This window comes from Pistacia vera, unplaced genomic scaffold (genome assembly GCF_008641045.1).
Source record: "Pistacia vera cultivar Batoury unplaced genomic scaffold, PisVer_v2 Contig188, whole genome shotgun sequence".
NCBI classification, from domain to species: domain Eukaryota; kingdom Viridiplantae; phylum Streptophyta; class Magnoliopsida; order Sapindales; family Anacardiaceae; genus Pistacia; species Pistacia vera.
In genome coordinates this window covers 1,486,990-1,506,793 of record NW_022195981.1, presented here as the reverse complement: position 1 = coordinate 1,506,793, position 19,804 = coordinate 1,486,990, and the positions used below count along the sequence as shown (strand labels likewise).

The 19,804-nt window shown below is 40.8% G+C and overlaps 2 protein-coding genes across 2 annotated transcripts; both read left to right on the top strand.

Annotated features, from left to right (window-relative positions):
• The first annotated feature begins 8,851 nt into the window (after positions 1–8,851).
• Positions 8,852–9,436, top strand: LOC116127009 (pentatricopeptide repeat-containing protein At2g01860-like). The gene has a single exon (XM_031412674.1). It carries the CDS (start codon positions 8,852–8,854, stop codon positions 9,434–9,436), a length of 585 nt encoding a protein of 194 aa, XP_031268534.1.
• A 5,810-nt stretch (positions 9,437–15,246) lies between these two features.
• LOC116127008 (sex-determining protein fem-1-like) lies at positions 15,247–18,408 on the top strand. The gene is made up of 3 exons (XM_031412673.1): positions 15,247–15,324; positions 17,518–18,028; positions 18,332–18,408. The coding sequence occupies exons 1-3, from the start codon at positions 15,247–15,249 to the stop codon at positions 18,406–18,408; spliced, it is 666 nt and encodes a 221-aa protein (XP_031268533.1).
• The last annotated feature ends 1,396 nt before the right edge of the window (positions 18,409–19,804 follow it).

Sequence of the window (19,804 nt, the reverse complement as noted above, 5' to 3'; positions counted from 1 at the left end):
GCTCTTGAGGCCGAGCTTCAGGAGAGTCGGGAGAGAGTCGCTTCTCTGACTGTAGAAATGCAAAATCAGTCTGAGGAGATGGAGGAGAAGGCCGCGGACTGGGCAATCGGGTCCATCTACGCCCTGCGAGCAAGGAACCCCGATTTGGACTTGTCCGACCTCCCGGAGGGTTGGCAGGCGACCTTGCGGATCATGGCCGAGGAGGACGACCAGATTGCCGCGGCCGCCCAGGGACCCGACCAGGCAGGTGGCTCTAGCTCGAAGGATCCTCCCGACCAGCCTTAGTGTTAAGAGTCGTTCCCATTGTAATCGAGTCTTGACTTTTTGTACATAAATGAAGACATATTTTCTTTACAATTGCAGTTCGTTTTTTCATAGATATGTACAATTTACAATTATGATTTACATAAGAGATTACATATAAATCCTTACATGCGAACAGAACACATGCGAACTGTTTTAAGCGAACAAAGTAATACTTAAAAAGAAATTAACAAAAAAAAAATGAGAGCTGAGTTCGGGATTACTGATAGTACGGCCGGAGGTGCTCGGCATTCCAAGCTCGGGGTACTTTGGAACCGTTCAACCTTTTGAGATGGTAGGTCCCCGGTCTGATTACTTTGTCGACCCGGTATGGACCTTCCCAGTTAGGTCCCAGTACCCCCGCACTCGGCTCTCTAGTTCTGAGGAGAACTTCCTTTAGCACAAGGTCTCCGACCTGGAAGTCTCTTCGCCTGACCTTTGAGTCGAAGAATCTTTTTGCTCGCTGCTGGTAGGCTGCCATCCTTAGCGAAGCCTTGTTGCGGTGCTCTTCGACCAGATCCAAACTTGCTCTCATTAGTGCTTCGTTTTCGTCCTCATTGTACAAGTCCCTCCGAAGAGACCCAGTTCCGACCTCTACAGGGATCATTGCTTCACAGCCATAGGCTAGCGAAAATGGAGTTTCCGAGGTGGAGGTCCTTGGAGTTGTCCTGTACGCCCACAAGACTTCGGGGAGGTCGTCAGCCCAATTTCCTTTGGCTGCCCCGAGCTTGGCTTTCAGAGTGTGCTTGATGGTCTTGTTGACTGCTTCAACTTGGCCATTCGCTTGCGGTCTGGCGACTGAGGCAAATTTTTTATGGATGCCCAGCTCGTCGCAGAACTGCTTGAACTCCTCATTATCGAACTGCTTTCCATTATCTGAGATGAGGGTGTGAGGAATTCCGTAGCGGCACACTATGTTCTTGAAAACGAAGTCTTTCAGCTTTCTGGTCGTGATCGCGGCTAGTGGCTCGGCTTCGACCCATTTTGTGAAATAGTCTACCGCGACCACGGCATACTTGACCCCTCCCTTTCCAACTGGCATGGGGCCGATAAGGTCGATCCCCCACATGGAAAATGGCCAGGGGCTAGACATAGTAATAAGCTCGTGAGATGGGGCTCGCGGGATGTTCACGAACCTCTGGCATTTGTCGCACTTCTTGACAAAGTTGTGCGCATCTTCTTGGATTCGGGGCCAATGATATCCCTGACGAACTACCTTGTTCGCAAGAGATCGAGCTGCTGCGTGGTTACCGCAGATCCTTTCATGAATTTCCCTCATGATGTAGTCGGCTTCTTCATTAGTCACACATCGGAGGAGAGGGACACTGAATCCCCTCTTGTACAGCTGATCTCCGATGAGTGTGAAACGAGCTGACCGTACTTGTAGGGCTCTTGCTTCGACCTTGTCGCTAGGCAAGGTCCCATCCTTGAGGTACTGGACAATGGGGGTCATCCAGGAATCTGACTGAACCGCGCTCACGGCCTGTTCGCTCGAGCTGATAGTCGGAGCACTGACAAAACGAATAGGAATGCTATCCAGAGCCTCAGAATCTAATGATGAGGCTATCTTTGCCAAGGCGTCCGCTATAGAGTTGCTCTCCATAGGGATCTGAGTGATTTCAAAGTGCTTAAACGACCCCAGAGAGACCTTAGCTTCTTTCAGGTAGCGGACCATGTTCTCTTCCTTAGCTTGGTATTCCCCTAGGATCTGGTTGACGACCAGCATAGAGTCGCTAAAAATACTGATCGCGGTTGCACCCATTTCTTTGGCAAGTCACAACTCGGCAAGCAGAGCTTCGTATTCGGACTCATTGTTGGTCGCTTTAAACCCGAACCTTAGAATACCATGAATTCGAGCCCCCTCGGGGCTCACCAGGAGAAGACCCGCACCTGCTCTTTTCCTGTTTGATGACCCGTCGATGTAGAGGTTCCAGGTCGACAGGTTCTGAATAGCTTCTTGTCCGACTTCGCTAGACTGTTGTTCGCTCGGGAGATAGGAAAATTCCTAGATGAAGTCTGCAACAGCCTGCCCTTTGATGGTCGACCTCGGCGTATACTTTAGGTCGAACTGGCTCAGCTCCATGGCCCATTTAAGCAGTTTACCCAAGGCCTCCGGTTTCTGGAGGACCTGCCTGAGAGGGTAACTTGTCATTACGTTGATTGTATGGGCATGGAAGTAAGGTCGCAGCTTTCTGGACGCGACCAGCAAGGCAAAAGCTAGTCGCTCCATTTCTGGGTACCGCATCTCGGCATCCGATAGACGCTTACTTGCATAATATACCGGCCACTGAGCTTTTTCCTCTTCCCGTATTAAAGCTGCGCTAACCGCGGACTGAGACACGGACAAGTAGATGAGCAGGATTTCTTGTGGAAGAGGCTTGGAGAGGAGAGGTGGCTTCCCAAGATGCTCTTTTATATTCCGGAATGCCTGCTCGCATTCGGGAGTCCACTCGAATCTCTTGTTAGCCTTCAGGACGTTGAAGAATGGTAAACAGCGGTCTGTTAGTCTCGATATGAAGCGACTAAGTGCCGCTATCCGCCCGTTCAGACTCATGACCTGCTTTTTGCTGGTCGGGCTTTCCATATCAAGCAGAGCTTGAATCTTTTCGGGGTTTACCTCTATGCCCCGTTGATTGACCATATATCCCAGGAACTTCCCTGACGATACCCCGAACGAACATTTGAGAGGGTTCAGCTTCATCCTGTAGAGCCAGGGTATGTCAAATATCTCAGCGAGATGCGTAATATGCTCTGAGGCGACCTGAGATTTGACCAGCATGTCATCCACATAGACCTCCATTGTCCTCCCGATCTGGCCGGAGAACATTCGGTTGACCAACCTCTGATAGGTCGCTCCTGCATTCTTAAGGCCGAAGGGCATGACTTTGTAACAGTATAGCCCCCGGTCCGTTATGAAGGTCGTATGCTCCTCATCCGGTTTGTACATCAGGATTTGATTGTATCCTGAATATGCATCCATGAAGCTTAACAGCTCGTGCCCTGAGATGGCATCAACGAGCTGGTCGATTCTTGGTAGGGGGAAGCTGTCTTTTGGGCAAGCTTTGTTTAGGTCGCTGAAGTCCACGCAGGTCTGCCACTTGCCATTTGGCTTCTTTACCAGGACCGGGTTGGCAACCCAGGTCGGGTAGAGAGCCTTGCGAACAGATCCATTCCGGAGAAGGTTCTCCACTTCTGATTTTAATGCGGCGTACCGCTCCGGATCCATCGCCCTCCTCTTTTGACGAACTGGCTTGGCTTCACTGCTGACGTTTAGCGGATGGCAAATAATGTTCGGGCTGATCCCGACCATGTCTGCATGCGACCAGGCGAACACATCAACGTTCTCCCTCAAGAAGCTTACTAGCTCGGAAGCGAGCTGAGGATTGAGACAGCTTCTGATCTTTAGCACCCGGCTCAGCTCTTTTGGATCAACCGAAACTTCGGACAGATCCTCCACCGGGCCGCTCGGGGGGATTTCCTGAATTCGCGGATCTATACTATCCTCAGCCGGACTAGGCTGTGGCTCGATCCGGCTGATCGCCATAGCTTGGCGGGGTGCACACCGCGAAATGCCCTTTCCTTTGTCGGCCATTTGGACCGATTTTACATAGCATTCGTGAGATGCGCTTTGCGATCCGCTTACCTCCCCTATCCCTGTTGGTGTGGGGAACTTCATCTTGAGATGATAGATGGAAGTGACTGCCCTTAAGGTTCTCAGCAGAGGTCATCCTAAGATCTCATTGAAGGCAGATGGGCAGTCCACGACCAAGAATTCTGTAACCCTAGTCACCTCGTCGTAGTCGCCGAGCGTGACTGGGAGCTGGATTGTTCCGCTGGGGATCAGGTGATCCCCTGTAAAACCGTACAGAGGCATCGAGGCTGGCTCCAGGTCGGCCTCGACCAGGTTCATTCTATCGAAAGCAGATTTGAACAGAATGTTCACAGCGCTTCCATTGTCCACAAGCATTCTGCAGACATTATGACACCCTATCAGGGGCGTGATTACCAGAGCATCCTCGTGAGGATGGTGCAAGCGAGCTGCCTCCTTCTCGCAGAAGGAGATTGGTTCCTCTTTTCTGGCTTTCTGAGGTCGCTGCAAAGTATTCATTACCCTGATCGGGTCATGGTGCACTTCGCGAGCATATCTTTCCTGCGCCCCTCGCGTGTTTCCCGCGAGGTGCGGGCCTCCGAAAATTATGTTAACACTATCATACCCGCTGCGATCACGGCGTTTTTTCTTTCGTTCCCCTTGGTTTTCTTTTGGGGAGTCGTCAATGTACTCCTTGAAGTGCCCCTTCTTGATGAGCTCTTCGATAGCCTGCTTTAGAGCTCGGCAATCATCAGTGAGGTGCCCATTATCCCGATGGTAACGACAGTACTTTTTGCTGTTTCTGGCCGTAGCAGGGGTTTTCATGGGTTCGGGCTCACCGAGCAGGCTGGCCTCCTCGGATTTATCGAGGATTGCAGATACGAACACATTCAACGGAGTATATTGAGCCCCGTCGCGATCGCGACGAGGAACAGGAGCATAGGATTTTTTCTGCTCGTAGCGGGGTTTTTTCCCTTTTCGCTGATCGTCAGTGTCTCCTTTGCGATCAGCTCGCCTCTTATCTCCCCGACCAGGCGTACTGCTGGAAGTGCCGCGATCGCGACGGCGGAGTGCCGCGAGCGAATTCTCTATCCGGAGATACTTTTCTGCCAGGTTATAGAACCTGGTGAGGGAAATGTCGTCCTCAGCCTGCAGTTCTTTCCACAGGTCGGTTTGTGGGCGAACTCCAGCTATTATAAGGGTTCGGATGGACTCTTCTGGAGCGTGTGCCATTTTGTTGAGTTCCCTGTGGAAGCGGTCAATGTAAGACTGCAGGGATTCGTCTCTTTCTTGCCTTATGTTGCTGAGGTAGCTCAAAGGCATTGAAAATTTCCGGTTGGCTTGGAAATGCCGCAGGAACGTCGTGCTCATCTGAGGCCACGAACTGATCGATCCCGCTGGGAGCGACCTTAACCACCGTTTGGCGTGAGAAGTCAGCGTCACGACCAAACAACGGCATTTCGCGAGGTCCGAAACCTGGTGGAGCTCCATCAGGTCGTTGAACTCATATAAATGATCCTGCGGATCATAGTTTCCATCAAACGGTCACATATCTGGCATTCTGAACCCTGGTGGAAGTGGAGCAGCTAGCACTTCAGGAGAAAATGGGGATGTTGAGGCGACCTGCGCCTGTTCGTTTTGCTGCTCCCTTAACCTGTCTAAAGCTCGCTGCAACTCCTCAATTTGTGGTAACGGAGCCAACCCAGGGTTGCTTTCACCCATGCGAGCCCGGCCTTCCCGATTGTGGTTCAGGAGAGTTCGGAGGTCGGATCCCTCCTCGCCTCGGCCGGTATTTTCAGCCGCGCTTGACACACGCTGACTAGAGGCGTGTGAAGGCGATGTATTGTGCGGGGCATTTTCACGACCCTCGCGGTGGTACGAACCGCCCCGCGAGGTGTGGGGGCCACCCGCATGAGAACGATCGGGATCGTTCTGCTGGTGGTGATCGGAATCATCGCGCCCAGCATTTTCGCTTGGGTTTGCCTGCGACGTGGCATGGGACAGCTCGGGGTTTACTTTTTCACCGAGTCTCAGCTTTGCCGACACCCTGCTTGGGGCGCCTTTTGTATTCGCTGGCCCTTGGGAGCCCGTAGGCTTATTTTTTGCCACTTGCTGACCCTTGCGTTTACGCGCTGCAGTGCTCGCGGCACGGGCTATTGCCCTTTGCCGCGCTTTCGCGAGACCTGCAGGGGTTTTTGGCGGTTGTACCGCTCCGGCTGTCGTAGATGACATGCCCTGGTCCAACGGTCCAACCTCTGGTTGACCGTCTGGAGAGTATTGTCAAACCTCTCTAGGTAGCTTCTGATAGCAGGGTCCAGCTGCGGAGCTGCTGGGGTATTCCCAGCGGCATTTTGCGAAACTGGAGGTATGTTGGAAGGGGTGTCCCTCTGGGCCTAGGGGACTCCTTCAGCATGCTGGTTCACCTGCTCAGGTTCAAATTGGCGGGCCATTGTAGCTGTGAGACCAGTAGGTCAAAGATTCTCCTGATGAAGGGTAGACACTAAATCTTTCGCCCTCCTTCTAGCGCCAAACTGTTGATGCTCGTTTTTGGCACCAACCAAATTGCCACGTGCGTACCGTTGATTGGCTGTTAAATACACATGAAAGCGAAATGTATAAAGAGAAATAAATGCAAAGGGAATTTTTTAAGTGGTTCGGATGCTGAGGTAGCAAATCCTACGTCCACTGATTTGTATTGATGTTGGTGTGAGTCAGGTCGCGAAGCGGACTGACATACATAAGAGTTATGAAAAGTAAGTGTTTTTTACAGGAGAGAGAGAGAGAGCTTTTTCATGCAAAGAATGGCCGAATCCCCTTAATGAAGGGGTCTTCGTCATTTTATATCAAACTGAAGCGTATAATCATCATTAAATCCATGGGTTGGTGTGATTGTCAGGATATAATCCGGCTTTACGTCCCATTTTCCTCTTTCCAAGCTGACTTCGCACGATTTATTGCAGGGAATTGGACGCGTGTGAGCTCCATATTACTTTGCAGGTCTGACGTGTGCGTGTTGCCCTGACGGGAGCAGGTTACCCTTCATGTGACTCTCCCACGTCAGCCCTTTATTTTCTCAGGCGTAACAATTAAGAAAAAAAAAAAGGACCTTTTTCGGCAATTCTTCATGAGGCGGGGAGAAGAAGAGGATTTGGGCTTGAGTGTGGCAGCTTCCATGGGGCAAAGATGTGAGAAAAAAAGGTTTTGAAAGAAGAAATGTGGAGGATTTTTATCCTTTCCTTGTTTTATCCTCTTTGTATTACACCTGCAACATTTATTAAAGATTCTTTTACATCAAATTTTATTCCTCTTTATTTAATGTTTTTAAGATTTTATTTATTAATCCAACAATGTGTTGAAATTGTCTGTATGTGGCATATTATAAAACGTTAATGGTAGTGTTAGAATCAAGAGCATGCATGTTATTGAAATTGTCTGTAAGTGGCATATTGTTAAAGGTTTTTTTTGCTTTCTAATGAAGTGGGGTAACCCAACTAACTCGATGTCAAGATGGAAATTGACATTGTTGTTGAAATAGTAATGGGATATCAGATGTGGAATAATGAGGGCATAATAATCAATTTATTTATGAAATATTTTATACATAAATTATAATTTAAGTTATCCAATCATTTTAATGCACGCTAAGTTGTATGTGTGAGTTTGTAAATTTACTATTATTGATCTATTATTAATAATCTTATAAGTACAAACTTTTTATAAAAATTCAAATATATAAATTGATTTGTTTTAGGATGATTGAATAATTTTAAACTAAATTGATATGTTTTATGTTTTTTTTATTGAATTTTTTTAATTAAAAAAGAGGTTTTGTTAAAAAGAACAATTATTTATGTTATATATTAAAAATAAAACCAATAAAGAGTAGTTCACAATCTAATATTATGAACTTTCTCTTACAATTATCTATGTCAGTTTACAATTAATCAATTCGTAATTAGTTAGTTCATAATTAGACAAATAAGACCCATTGAGAGCTACATATTTTCCAAAGAAAAATATGTACTATCTATATATTAAGTGAAGTTATATATAATAAAAATAATATTATACTCATAAACACTTTTCATTAAATTTCTCTCATAAATATGGTGTGTAACTTGCAATTGTTTAATTTAGTCTTGCATATTTAATAACGAGGCTCATCTGCCCAAACCAATTGCGAACTGTAGGATGTGTTGACCAGTGTTATTGTTATGTCAGAAGAAAGAAGAAAAGATTGAAATGTTAAGTCAGAAGAAGAAGAGAAGATTGAAAATAGTTGAAGAAAATAAGATAAGATTAAATGTGGCAGAAAAAGAGTTGCTTTGTTTTGAGGGAGCATGTTGACCAAGTGACTTTTCAATACAGTTGATTTTGCCACATAAGAATCAAAACTACACCGTTTTGATTATGCTCCTAAAGTCTTCTTCTTCACTCGTTAACTTTACTCCTTTGCTTATTACTCTGTAAACTCGTTAACGTCACTAGAACACTGAACCTAACGGTTCGCAATCGCAGCCGCTCTGCTTCACCTGGCCTTGGGCTCTCGGCCAGCTTCTAATGCTCGCACAAAAAAACAATTTCACGTCACGTCAGAGCACATGATGGTTTACACTTGATCTCTGAACTTCAGATAATGGCAAGGGGAAAGGAATTATAGAAGACTAACACGAGTTAGTCACTGGTTTGAATAGTCTTCAGCCCTCCCACATCATCTTGTTTTTGTGTTGTTCACTCATCATTTGCTTCATCTCTTTTCCTTCGTTTACAATAATGGCGCACCTACAATGTTGAGCGAGGGGATGAATGGTAGACCAAATGTTCGATGAAAGTAGTGTTAGACTCTCAAATACAATATAGTCCAAATTTGAAAATATGCAACACCAGTAAAATTTCAGTTTATGGTTCGTTCAATTGAAGAGAATGAATTGTATGTTCTCATCCATAAGTTTGTATTCCATGGTGCTAGCTGATACAAAATTCTCAAGAAGTAGAAGTGTAACTTTGATGGCACAGTCAAGTAAAAGAACTCATCACAAGAAAGTACCAAAGAACTTGCGCAATCTGCGGCGCACCAAACTTCCCCCTGACTTTGGGGTTAACTTGTTTTTAAAGAAACCAAGCAGTGACACTGGCCTATCTCACACATACTTTGATTTTGACGAGGAAGATAAAGGAGGAGGAGATGAAAGTGAAGATGATGAACAAGACAATGATACTGTTTGTGAATCAGAAGAGCTTGAAGCGATATCGTTTCTATTTCAGGGAAGAATTCCCCAAAAACCTGGAATGTTATTTAGAGAAAGGCCTCTGCCACTGCCACTTCCTCACAAATTGAGGCCGCTCAAACTTCCCATGTCAAAGAAGCATGTTCCCTTTGCTGCTCCAAAGATAGTCTCTTCACGTGCATCTATATGTAAGCAAGTGTACAAGAACCCAAATTTCCTCATCAGTTTAGCTACGGAGATCAAAGCCCTTACTTCAAATGAGGATGTGTCCGTGGTTCTTGACAAATGTCCTAGATTCTTGCGGAAAGGGTCATAATTGTCGTCAACAATTAGAGAATTGGGTCTGGGATTAAGGCTAAGAGTAATACTAAATATACATCATTTTTATGCAGTTTATAATTTCTTCCCGTCTTCATTTTGCACAAGGTGACAAAATAATTACTGGTTCATCGTACCTTTTCAGTATTCTTGAATGATTGAATAGACGAATAGTCATTAAGAGCTCGGTAGAGGGCAGTTGTATTGCGTTTAAATTCCTATAGAAAATTTATCTTGCGTCAGAGCAATAATGTATACATAATATTTTTAATTGATGTGATTAATTAATGGTGTTGACAGGTAAATACAAGGATGATTTGGTAGATGATGAATCAAACACCATAATCACAAATATTATTTGGGAAGATAGACTCAGAAAGATAATAACTTATACGATTTGGCTTTCTTCACAAAAAAAAGGAACTTCGCAAAATTAATAAATCTTTAAGTAAGATATTGAAATATTGAAATAATTAAGAAGAGAAATTTTTTTCAAATTTTTTGTGGATTTTTCGTAAATCCTTTTCTTGTCTCCGTAGCCAAGTTTTTGAATTAGAGAATGGAGATATGGGCAACAGTTGCATATATCATCTGCGAAACAATGTCAATCCAATGGATCCAGAAAATCCCCCTTCATCGAGATTCGAGGCTCGTTAATTTTCAACCATAAACCATCATACACTTTCACTGTAAAAGTAATTTTATTTGCTGGGCCTCCTGGACCCTGGTGACCTGGTCCCACATTCCTGTCCTCATATCATGTGCTAAAAAAATATTTATCAAACTTTTAATTATAAATGGTTTCTTAATTTGTTGAAGTTTCACTCCTCAATTCCTAACATCTCATTCCCTGAAGGCTATATGTATTTTTGTCTCTCTTTTTTTCTCTTACCCGTCCTATAGCGCATCAGAGAAATTGAAAACTTTAATCCAACGCTTGAAGAACTTCAGTCACAGCAGGACTCAGTGAGATCGAAAAGGTCCAGGTTTACATATTTATATGCAAACTGTTAATATATAGTTTACTAATTCTTTATGATATAAAATTTTCTGTAGTTTTTTAAACTTGAAACTTAGAAAAGAGTTTCCCAACCAAAGCATTAATTTTCAAGATTTTTGTTTAGAAATCCTAAAGAGTTTTGCTCTCGGTGTTGTCGTAATGAAAGTGTTGAGTGGGTGTTTTATGTAGTGAAATGGTTGGTCATTGGCATGCTTTTGTTTCGGAATTTCGAGTCAAATTAAAATAGAATTAGTAAAGAAAGACTTTAGCAACTCTTATACTTTTTTGTTATTTACCGATGATAAGCTGTATAAATAAACATCAGCAACACAATGTAAGATTAAAGTTTTCCGATCCTTATTGTGTTTATATGGTATCAGAGCACCTTAAGCTTTGACACCCTCTGATCCCCACCTTCAGTCTCATCCTCCCTTTATTCTTTTCCATCATTTACAGTGTTTATAAATAGAATAGGTAAGAAAAAGCAATTATCTACTCCTCAATCCAAACATTTTTGTCTCTCTCTTTTTCTCTTACCCCTCCAATCTCCATATCACAGAAATTGAAAAATTCGAAAACTTCTCTCCAACGCTTGAAGAACTTGAGTCACTGCAGGACTCAGTGAAATCGAAAAGCTCTCACACTTCCAGGTATATTTATATACATACTATTAATAGATTACTAATTCTTTATGATATAATATTTTCTGCGGCTTTTTTTTTTTTTTTAACTTTGAATTTAGAAGAGTTTCTCAGTCACAAAGGATTAATTTTCAAGATTTTCTTAATTAATCTAAGACAGTTTGCAATCAGTGTTGTCGTAAATGTAAATGGGGTAATAGTTATTATTATTTATCCAGTGCCGTCCTGACAAGTTAATGAAAGAGTTAAAGAGTGGGTATTTGAGTTGGGCTGAGCCAAGCCAACTGATTTTGCGAAATTTCAAGTGGTTGACAATTGGCATGCATGTATTTCGGAAAACAGGGATTTCGAGTCAAAATCGAATTATTAAAGGACTTATACAAAATGTTATATATAATAGCTTATTTTTTATTCTATAAAGAGTTATTGACTTTTTTCACCCAAATAATGACTTATTGACACTTTTCTACCCACGTAACGTTTAAAATATTATTTTATTATCCAAATATTCGATGGTGAACGGAGAGCAAACTTGATCTAAACTATTGGAGTTTTTTAAGAGGGGAGACTGGTGAGTCTTTTGGTGGTGATAGGTTAGATTTTGGTGGTCAGAATTTGACTTAGGAGGGGTAGTTGAACAAACCCTAATCACTCGATTACCAACAATTGGCGGGTTCCTTGAAAATAAGGTTTGAAGGGTTTCGGTGAGTAATGATCGAGGAAGAAAATGATGATCGTTTGGAGTAAAAAAAATGTCAGAATCGATCGACAATTGTTTTGAATAACAAACGAAATATAAATTTAGATAGTAAAGAGGCATTTTAAAAAAAGGTGAGTGGAAAAATGCCATCAAGCCATTATTTGTGTGAGAAAAAGTCCTTTACTCTTCTATAAACACTTTTAAGGCATGACACTTTTGCGGTACAATGGTCAACTCTAAATAGTATATTTGTAATTGAGTTGGTCAAAATCAGTCAGCTGTAAAATTTAATGGAAAAATCTAACAATAGAGGGTGTACTTGAAATTTTTGCAAGTTATGGGTAAAAATTAAGTTTCAAAAGTTACATCGTATGCCCTTCTTATCCCTAAAGCCCCATTTGCGGATTGTGTTTTGGTTTTATTATTGAGATTGATTTATTTTCGGCTACTTGATTGGGGTTTAGGTGGTGTTGATGTGGTTTTTTTTTTTTTTTTTTTTTTTTTCAAAGGTTATCTGTAGGTGTTTATTTGGCTGTAGATTGACTTTAATTTGGATTTTTATGGGTTTTTGTATAAACTTGCTTTCCCTTCTTCATTGAAGTAGATTTGGCTCTTCTAAAGGAGTTTGGTGAGTGATGGCTCTGCGTTGATTTTGATGTTTTTCTTTGGTTTTTTGTTTTTGCTGGGCAGGGAGAAAAGGTGGGGGCGGGGTAGAGGAAGTTCTGGTATTTACAAAGCTATATGATAGTACAAGACCAAAAAAAAAAAAAAAATTATTATTGTGTTTTAGTTTAGAGCGACATTCGAAATTTTACCGCTCTGTAAAATGTCAGGTCCCAAAAGCCATAATAGCTCACTAATGTTAAGGGTATCTTTTGTTATTTTCAATATTTTAGCTGATTTTTGTAATTAATTAACTTAAACCTCAGGCGGTTGGCAAAAATCCCAAACATTACTTAGTGAAGTTTGGCTTTACTTAACCCCCCAAAAAACAAAAAAAAAAAAAAAAAAACAAAAATGGTTTGCCTTTAAGAAATAAACACCCTTCAGGTTTGGTGAATCAGTGTAGGTGATAATAAGACTCAAAGATTTAAACAAATAATATTACAAGATGAAGCATTTATATCACATCATTCACATGATAAGACAATTGATATAGGTAAGAAAGGACAACATAAACAAATAAATTTATCTAATAAATTATACCATTCTGGTTTGTTTAACATTTATTTTTTTAATTTACATATTTCATAATATTATTTTTTATTATGAAGTTTATAATTTGTTTATTAAGGCCCTGATTCAGTCGGAAGAACTAGAAATCTTCATATAGAAAATCTCACATCACGTTTTTACTTTTTATACGTTATCATCTACGTAAACAAAAATTTATTTGGATGAGGAGATACAATTCGATGTAGGATAAACTCCTCTTTTCTTTTTAAATAATTAAGCAAAACACATGTACTATTTAGTGTTAGGCGATTTGAGATGAATAATATAAGATTAAAATCACATCATATAAAAAGAGACAATATCTACGTGATTCGATATAACCCATCTATATCCACGGATGAGAGAAATCTATTATAGTTTCATGAACACAATATACAAAAGCACACAAAATCATAAACCCAGTACATAAAACAGAGCAAAAACATGCTAATCTTTAACTACGCTCAATCCAATACCAAGAGTGGAAATGATCTCAGTTTCTAATACTCTCTCTATGGTGTTTGTAGATGCAAAAAATCTACCGTCATAAAATAGGGTCTGATCCCGTGAGGTTGAGGCTACTGACAATCCACTAGACCTGTACACATGAAAGGGCAAGCATGAAGCTTCCGAAAAACACCGGGGTGGTGTTTTCCGTAGGCCCTCCGACGCTCAAGTCAGCGAGGCTGAAAGAGATTATTTGATAAGAATTAAGGAGATGAGGAATTACTAGGAGTCTTGTCGGAGGCTAAGACTACGGCGGAGGCGTTGGTTTTTGAAAGCAAGAACTTTAGGAGCAAATAGATGGTTTTGAATAGTGTAGATTGACTGTGGGAGATTGCCTTTTAATGAGAGGGCAAGCCTTTGTTTTTATAGTGAACCCAAGGGGTTGGAATCCTAGTAAGACATTGAGTCCTCTTTTTTGGGAGATAATCCCTATCAAGAAAGAAATATGATTTCTTGACCTTATCAGATTAAGTTTAATAGTTTAAATAAGATTTAGAATCTCAGTAGGACACTAAATCCTATTTTGGGAGATAATCCCTATCATGAAAGAGATCTGATTTCTTGACCTTATTGGATCAAGTTTAATAGTTTGAGTAAGATTTGGAATCTTAGTAGAAGAGGAAATAGAATGGGATTCTAATTTCCTATTTATAGACTATTGCAGGCTAATGGGCTGAAACCCAATTTAGCTTAACTTATAGGATAGCCCAACTCATAGAGTGGATAGTTCGTAAGGTGATTTTAAGCGTAGGCCCAATCGGGATTGGGTTAAGGCCTTGGGCCGTGACATGTTTATTTCGTTATTGGGCCTTTGTCAAGCCCAAGATGATTTTTGGCCCTGACTGAGCGGATTAGTGATAGCAGCTCATTAGGTCGAATGGATCGTTGTGTGGATTGGGTCGATGACTTGTCGATTTGAGGTGTAAGAACCCTTTAACCGGTTTGGCCGACTGAATGTGTAGCTTTATGGACCGGACATGGCCAATCGAAGGCATAAATCCGTGAATCGAGCAGGGTCGATCCGAAGGTGTAAATCCGTGGATCGGCAGGGTAGAGCCGATAGTGTAAATTTGTGGATCAAACAGGGTCGATCCGAAGGTGTAAATTCGTAGATTGGGCAAGGCCGATCCGAAGGTGTAGATCCGTGGATTGAGTAGGGTCGATCCGAAGGTGTAAATCTGTGGATCGAGCACGGTCGATCCGAAGGTGTAAATCCATGGATCGGGCAGGGCCGATCCGAAGGTGTAGATCCGTGGATGGAGCAAGGTCGATTCGAAGGTGTAAATCCGTGGATCGGATAGGGCCGATTCGATGGTGTAAATCCATGGATCGGGCAGGGTCGATCCGATGGTGTATGCCAAGTAGAGCTTGTATGGAGCTTGCAGTCAAGTCGGCGTGATCGACTTACAGTTGAAACCTTTGAGGGCTATATGGCCCAGTCGGCGTGACCGACTTTGTAGTTGAAAACATTCAATTGAAGCTGGAGCAGTGACATGCATGGCATGCATGTTTTAAGCAAATAGTCAAATTGAGAGTTAATATACATGATGTGCATATGTTATGGACTGAATAAAGAGTGAGCTAAATGGAAAAATGGGCTGCATGTATTTAAGTAATGGGCCGAATAGAGAAAGATTTAACCAAATAGAGTGGTAGTTAAAAGGAGACAATGACACATACCTTTCCCTTTCAAGTGCTGCCACCCATGCTTGCTGGACCGAGTGGAGAGAGGGGTGTTACTTTCTATGTCGGAGCTAAACCAGTTGAAGTTGAGTGGGCCCGTGATTCACTTTTGGGCTGATCTGAATGGGCACGTTGATATTGTATGTGCAAACTCAAATATCATTGAGCGGACTACTCATGTTATTTAGTGGTGGGGAGTGAAAAGTTTGCAAATAGCGGGGAGCGTAAGGGCTTTTGTGACAAGTGTGCTGGAGATTGTGATGTGAAGGTGGTTTGAGTTGACATGTATTGGTTGGGAAGGGGCGTGGTTCGAGTTTGGAGTTTTGGAATACGATGGGGAAAGGAGATTAGGCGAGAGTGGGGTGGCGTCACTTAAGCAGGTTTTGTTTAGGGAGTTTCTCTTCGTGTTTAGTAGATGACTTTAGGTGTTTTGAGAGGATTACTACTGTGTTTTTAGGATTTTACTGTGTGATTGGAGAAGCTGTGAGGGCGATTTTATGAGAACAGATGGATGGGTTTTGGGTTTCAAAGTAGTGGCAAATCTTTGTGAAGTTGAATTGGGATTGGATCAAGGCTGGTCGAGTTTGAGTTACCTTCTAATTGAGCGGAGGTCCTACAGATGCTGGCGTATTGCGGCATCTTCTTGAATGAACAAATTGACTAGTTTTGTGGCGGGTAATGCATTGCAAAGCTCTAATGACGTTGTGGACCACCTGGTGCTTTGATGATTGAAGTCAAAAGGCGCGTGCATAGAGGTTAGAGACAGAAGCTATTGCCTTATCTGAACAGAGGATTAGAGAAGAGAGATTTTTGAAGCAAAGTCAATGAATCAAGTGGTTTAGGAACACCACTTTAAACTCTGACACATTATTATTCTATTATTAATTTAGAACAATAATATGAGCTTCAAAGTCTTATACTACCCACTGAATGGATATAATATAAAATAAATTACGATATGCCAAATAGATATAATATAACATGTGAATAGATAAAACAAACAAAGAAAAAAAAAATTCTTATCATGATGAGATTCTCTGATTAACATTGTCATTCAAATGTGATGAGATTCTCTGATTAACATTGTCAGTTAAAAGGAGTTTCGTATCGCCTCCCATGTTATAAGTCGTCGTTGGCAGATGATTGTCAAGGCCCCACGGTGGGCGCCAAACTGTAGATGCAAAAAATTTACTATCATAAAATAGGGTCTAATTCCGTGAGGTTGAGGCTACTGACAATCCACTAGACCTGTATACATAAAAGGGCAAGCATGAAGCTCTCGGAAAACACCGAGGTGGTGTTTTCTGTAGGCACTCCGACGCTCAAGTCAGCGAGGCTGAAAGAGATTATTTGATAAAAATTAAGGAGATGAAGAATTACTAAGAGTCTTGTTGGAGGCTAGGACTACGGCCGAGGCGTTGGGTTTTTGGAAGCAAGAACTTTAGGAGCAAATAGATGGTTTTGAATAGTGTAGATTGACTGTGGGAGATTGCCTTTTAATGAGAGGGCAAGCCTCTGTTTTTATAGTGAACCCAAGGGGTTGGAATCTGAGTAAGACATTGAGTCCTCTTTTTTGGGAGATAATCCCTATCAAGAAAGAAATATGATTTCTTGACCTTATCAGATTAAGTTTAATAGTTAAATAAGATTTGTAATCTTAGTAGGACACTAACTCCTATTTTGGGAGATAATCCCTATCATGAAAGAGATCTGATTTCTTGACCTTATCGGATCAAGTTTAATAGTTTGAGTAAGATTTGGAATCTTAGTTGAAGAGGAAATAGAATGAGATTCTGATTTCCTATTTATAGACTATTACAGGCTAATGGGCTGAAACCCAGTTTAGCTTAACTTATAGGATAGCCCAACTCATAGAGTGGGTAGTTCGTAAGGTGGTTTTAAGCGTAGGCCCAATCGGGATTGGGTTAAGGTCTTGGGTCATGATATGTTTATTTCGTTATTGGGATTCGTCAAGCTCAAGACGATTTTTGACCCTGACAGTGTTTAATAACCCTTTCATTGAATACTATGTGGTTTCACATTCTCTAATAACCTTGAGATATTATTTTTCTAATAGGATTCATATTCTAATTACTAATAGGACTTTCATAATTTTATTTCTATTTACAATTGTATTCTTCATTAAATAGTTTTCTTGAAAGCATACAATTTTACATGGAACAAATATAAAATCGAGCCAAGATAACCCAACATTTGGCTGTCTGCCCAAACATGTAGGAGATACAACCGAATTACGCTGGTAAAATTAATAAGAGGTAAATGTGCAAATCTTTTGTTGGATTATTCATTAATTTTTTCTTGTCTCTATATAGAGGGAAGTTTTTGAATTGAAGAATGAAGACGGACAACAATTTAAGAAGTTATGGGCCTTATCAGGCAGCCCTAAAAGACGACTGGGAAGGCTTGAAGAGCTTTTCGAGCCCCAAGATCTGGATAAAAAACAAGGACCAGCTGCTGCTTTGTCAACTCCTCTAACGGCGGCCGGCTACATTGCATTTCACTTGGTAGTGTTCAGCCAACGTGAAGAACCGCTTAAAAGTTTTCTTAGTATTGGCGAAAGCAACCCTATGACAATTTTTGACTTCTTGACAAAGAATGACTACGGAAACACAGCTCTTCACGAGGCTGCCGCCAATGGGAACATTGAGGCGGTAAAGCTCTTGGTGAATCACATTAACGAGCTCTCAGTTGGAGATTACGAACATCTATCTTCTGAGGCCCTTGAGGATAAAAATAATGAAGGCGAAACCTCTCTATTGAGAGCTGCTGCTTATGGGAAAACAAAAGTGGTGAATTTTTTAGCTTCAAAATCTTTAGCAGATGGTAAGCTGAAAGACAGTATCCACCGAAAAAAACATTGATCAGGAAAGAGCCTAAACCTGATGCCTCCTATCCGCCAGTTGGAAATCGAGAAATCAAGGAAGTGGTTCATGACGACAATTCAGCTATTGCGAATCAAGGAGAAATCATTACAGTGCTTGATGCCTCCATTCTGCACGTTGCCATCCAAGGACAGCATTTTGGTATCTTTCTCTGCCATATATATAGCTACTTTACTTCTGCTTTAAATTGATATATTCTACTGCTATGTCATGTGTGCTGAGTTCTTTTCTAATTTCTGCACAGAAACGGCTCTGGAGTTACTGGAGCTAGATGAATCGTTGCCAACAATGAAAATGGTTGTATCAGTCTTCTCCTGCTAGCAACTATACCCTCTGCTTTCAAAAATGGGTATCGAATGGGCGCATGGATCAACAGAGTCTTCTACTTTTGTATGTATTTTCCACCTTTCTATAGTAGCTAAAACTAGTCACTTTATCAGGTTATGGAGTCTGATCTCTATCTCCATAGTTCTCTATCAGTAGAGAGAATGAATTTATCTACCAAAGGTTTCTATCAACTATCGTTTAGTTCCTACATTTTAAAATACTAGAACTTACCTCGAATTTCACAAACGTTTACATTACCTATCAACTGTGACCACATTTTTGTTTAAAAATCTAAATACCCTTCATTTTGATATTGTTCAAATATTAATTGAATAATGATATAACAAAAGAAATAAAAAATTGCCACCATTTCTTTATTTTAAAGGGAGTATATCTCAGTATTTTAAACTGTAGGATTAATCCCTAGTAGACCTAAACCTGAGTTGGGTTCACTAATTAACTCTTCTTAATTAACATGTTTTTTGTAGGCATAAATTTATGTTTTGATATAATTTTGTTAAGACCATGTATATATATCATTGGATGTGTGTTATATATACACCATTGTATCTAAATTGTAAAATATCAGTTTAGTTTAACGTAATGAATCCACTGGTGAATATATATGGTCCTGATTAAATTTAATAATAGTGCGTTATTAATACTGCAATTACTTCTAGGATGAAATTCAATCATGCATGAAACAAAACGAATAAAAGAGTGAAATAAAAAAAAAAATTGAAAATATTTATTTAAATTATATAAATTTTCAATTTAAATAACGTATTTGTGTTAGCAGGAACAAATGCAAAGAGATTATCACTTGGTCTACAACCGGATAAGATTTTAAAAAATGTATATAAAAATAATATTTTAACATTTATTAATTGAAATCAATATTTTCTTATTATTAGTCAAAATAATTTAATTTTACAAAACTAATCTCTCTCTTAGTAAATTATTTTGATTTTCTAACTCTTGAACCACTTTCTCTTAAAAAAATAATTGTCAAAATTAATGAAGAAAGAAAGATAGAGAGTTATCATTGCTAAAATAATTTCATAATGTATCATTTTTGTCACTTATCATACATTTCTTCATCAAATTTTCTTTTTAATTTTACTAATGTTTTCAGTATGACCAATATAAATTTAAATATAAGCCCGGCTTGTGTTGACAATTGACTTGTTTTGTATAAAGTTTTGAAATTTACTGTAACCTCTAGGAAATAGCTTTAACTTTCTAAAAACTACATAACAGCTTTTATAAATTAAAATTTCAAAAAACTACCTACCACTGGCTTATGTGAAAAAAAAAAAAATATTAAATAGTCTCCTAACAAATCTTCTTCCTGCCCCCTATATGTAAGAAAAATCTCAAAAAGATCTTT

Excerpts from the sequence above, each read along its gene's own strand:
- LOC116127009 (XM_031412674.1), top strand. The coding sequence starts at position 8,852 with ATGGTGCTAGCTGATACAAAATTCTCAAGAAGTAGAAGTGTAACTTTG.
- LOC116127008 (XM_031412673.1), top strand. The coding sequence starts at position 15,247 with ATGTCGGAGCTAAACCAGTTGAAGTTGAGTGGGCCCGTGATTCACTTT. Across the intron at positions 15,325-17,517 it reads TGAATGGGCACGTTGATATT|AGGGAAGTTTTTGAATTGAA; the intron begins GTATGTGCAAAC and ends GTCTCTATATAG. Across the intron at positions 18,029-18,331 it reads TTCAAAATCTTTAGCAGATG|AAACGGCTCTGGAGTTACTG; the intron begins GTAAGCTGAAAG and ends ATTTCTGCACAG.